The sequence below is a fragment of the Pinus tabuliformis genome, chromosome 4_1 (genome assembly GCF_031772625.1).
Source record: "Pinus tabuliformis cultivar Carrire ecotype Pingquan chromosome 4_1, CPIR1, whole genome shotgun sequence".
Lineage (NCBI taxonomy): Eukaryota > Viridiplantae > Streptophyta > Pinopsida > Pinales > Pinaceae > Pinus > Pinus tabuliformis.
In genome coordinates this window covers 410,176,031-410,178,978 of record NC_142303.1, presented here as the reverse complement: position 1 = coordinate 410,178,978, position 2,948 = coordinate 410,176,031, and the positions used below count along the sequence as shown (strand labels likewise).

The window sequence follows — 2,948 nt, the reverse complement described above, 5'->3', positions numbered from 1 at the left end:
AGAATCCTTTCAAATCCAAGTTCATGGTTGAGTTTTTAAACCAATTTCAAATATGAGAGTTCATATTAGCTAAATCAAATAAATCCATTAAAATCTGATCTCATAGTTGAGTTAATGAACCAGTTAAAGTCCATTACATATTAGAAGTTGAGTTGGGTTATAATCCATTGAAACCCCAGCAGCTCATAGTTGAGTTAATGAGCCCAGAGCCAAGTTCAAACTCAACTCATGGGTGAACACTTTGAGTTAATAAGCCCAGAGCCAAGTTCAAACTAACTCATGGGTGTGAACACTAGAGTTAATGAGCCCAGAGCCAAGTTCAAACTCAACTCATGGGTGAACACTATAACTCGAGCCTAGAGCCAAGTTCAAACTCAACTCATGGATGAGCATTATGAATTAATGAGCCAAGAGCTAAACTCAATTCATGGATGAGCATTATGAATTAATGAGCCAAGAGCTAAAGTTCAAACTCATAGGCCTCATGGGTGAAGTTGAGTTGGGTTATAATCCATTGAAGCTAAATAACTATTAATCAATAATAAAGTAATAAAGTCTATATTCATTAACTGAAACAGCCAGCCTGTCTATATAAGTAAATTTAAAGCTAAATAATTATTTTAAAGTTTCTTTAATGAATAATAAAGTATAATCTGTTACACACACCAGCTCATAGTTGAGTCAATCCATTCAAACCCCAGCTGATAGTTGAGTTAATGAAACAAGTTCACATCAGTTAATCCACAGATTCCTTTCAAATCCAAGTTCATGGTTGAGTTTTTTAACCAGTTTCAAATGTGGGTTGATATTAGCGAAATCAAATAAATCCATTAAAATCTGATCTCATAGTATCAAATAAATCCATTAAAATCTGATCTCACAGTTGAGTGAATGAAACTGGGAGCATTTACAGTTTCAAATGTGGGTTGATATTAGCGAAATCAAATAAATTCATTAAAATCTGATCTCATAGTATTAATCAAACTGGGAGTATTTATCCTGAAGTTTTACCCCAAAAAAATAGAATGCATCAATCAAATTAAAAAACAATCTGTCCCATAAACTATTTTTAGCTTCAGTCTCTTTTATCTTCAGGTTTAATTTCTCTTTTATCTTGCAACCCCAGCTCATAGTTAAGTCAGCTCATAGTTGAGTTAATGGGGCCAGAGCCAAGTTCAAACTCAACCCATTGGTGAACAGTAATGAACAGTATGAGTTAATGAGCCCAGAGCCAATTTCCAACTCAACTCAGGGATGAGCATTATGAGTTAATGAGCCAAGAGCCAAGTTCAAACTCAACTCATGGGTGAACAGTATGAGTTGATGAGCCCAGAGCCAATTGCAAACTTAAATGAGCCAAGAGTCAAGTGTTTAGAGTCAAGTGTTTACTGGAATTTGTGTGTGTGAAGTGTTCACTTGAACCGTAAACAATTCAGCCCAATCGCATCACATAAATTCAGAAAAAATCCTTATCAAATACAAAGCCAATCCATATTAGCAAAAAAAAAAAAAAAGACACAGAAGAAGAAAGCAGGGAGAAGAACACAGAGGACATAGTAAATGCAGTTGGTCTATAGATATATATTTATATATCAAAATTTGAAATGTACATGCAAAATTTTGGAAGGGAATCACAGATCCTTATCAGTACAACTGATACTATTTCTCTAGCACTCTCATTAGCAGGATTACATCCATATGACCGTCGGACAAAATACATTGACCTTGGCAAACCACAAAAGGCTTACGGGGCTTATATCTCGGGGTTTCCTCGTCAGAACGTCTCAGTAGGCCGTCTCTTCGGCTTCTTGGACGGACGAGATACTCCCTTAGAGCGGCGGTCGAGGTACCGTCAGCCGAACGACTTCTGGACAGCAGCTCCCAAGGGGCCGAGAACTTTGCCGGAATACCAGACCATGGAATGGGCCTCCGATCCACACTCGCGCTCCTTGGGGTAAAAGTCCTCGAGGCTCAGAGACTGGCCGGCCGGGTCATTTCTTCCCAGAACCCGCAAGACTTGCTTGAAAACATTTACCTCACAGGGTATGGTGAGGCCTCCCTGATGATCGAAGCCGAACTCCTCCTCGGCCCGGTCGAGCAGGGTTCGAAACACGGGGCGGCTCAAATAGTCCGTGGGAATGATGAACCGCCTCCGCTCCCTCCCCACGTAGACCGCCAGATAGCCCTCCGGGACGTCCGGAGGCGGCGATGCCGGGGCCCTGCAGCAATCCGAGTCGGAGTCGTAGGAGAAGAGGTAGCGGTGCTTGAACTTTGGAGACAGGGCACACCCAACCGAGCTGGGGGTGCTGCGGCTCAGCGCAAACGTGCGCCATTTCTTCACGAGGCGACGCAGCCTCACAATCTGGCGGATTTTCTCGCCCTTCATTCTTGCAGAGACCTCCGAAAGGGGGCGCACTAGCGCGGGGCTGAACTATTTCTACAGAAATCTTCCTAAAGGCAAAACCAGCAAAATGCTCAACGGAACAGGACTTGACCCCTGAACCTCACTCCACGGGACAGGACTCGACCCTTGAACCTCACTTCAGCATTGGAGAACCACAGCGCGAGCTGAACAGGCAGGGAAATGAAATGAGCGGCGAGTCTGAGAGCAGGCGGGCATGCATGTACAAAGGGAAGGCGGAGGGAGAGAAACGAAGGGGGGTCGGGGTCTACTTATGGAGGTTAACGACGGCCGTAAAGCTGCGGAGTTGGTGGCAGGAATCATGGATAGACGGACGGACGGACGAGATCGTTTGTTTGGCCGTGCCGTGTATTGTGTCCGTATACGGATGGATACCACACTCTCTCCTCTTTAACCCCGCCCCACATCGCACTTATCACTAAATCTTCTTATATTTTACCTTTTTACACCGCCCCGGCAGACCTAACGGGAGTAAACTAATTTCATCCATTACCGGTTTTTATCTGTTACAAATCTAGGTGTCATT

At 43.5% G+C, this 2,948-nt stretch overlaps 1 protein-coding gene across 1 annotated transcript; it reads right to left on the bottom strand.

The window, feature by feature from the left end:
• Positions 1 to 1,554: 1,554 nt before the first annotated feature.
• Positions 1,555 to 2,660, bottom strand: LOC149176053 (uncharacterized). The gene has a single exon (XM_089423015.1). The coding sequence runs from the start codon at positions 2,384 to 2,386 to the stop codon at positions 1,853 to 1,855; it is 534 nt and encodes a 177-aa protein (XP_089279141.1). The 5' UTR covers positions 2,387 to 2,660; the 3' UTR covers positions 1,555 to 1,852.
• Between the last annotated feature and the right edge of the window lie 288 nt (positions 2,661 to 2,948).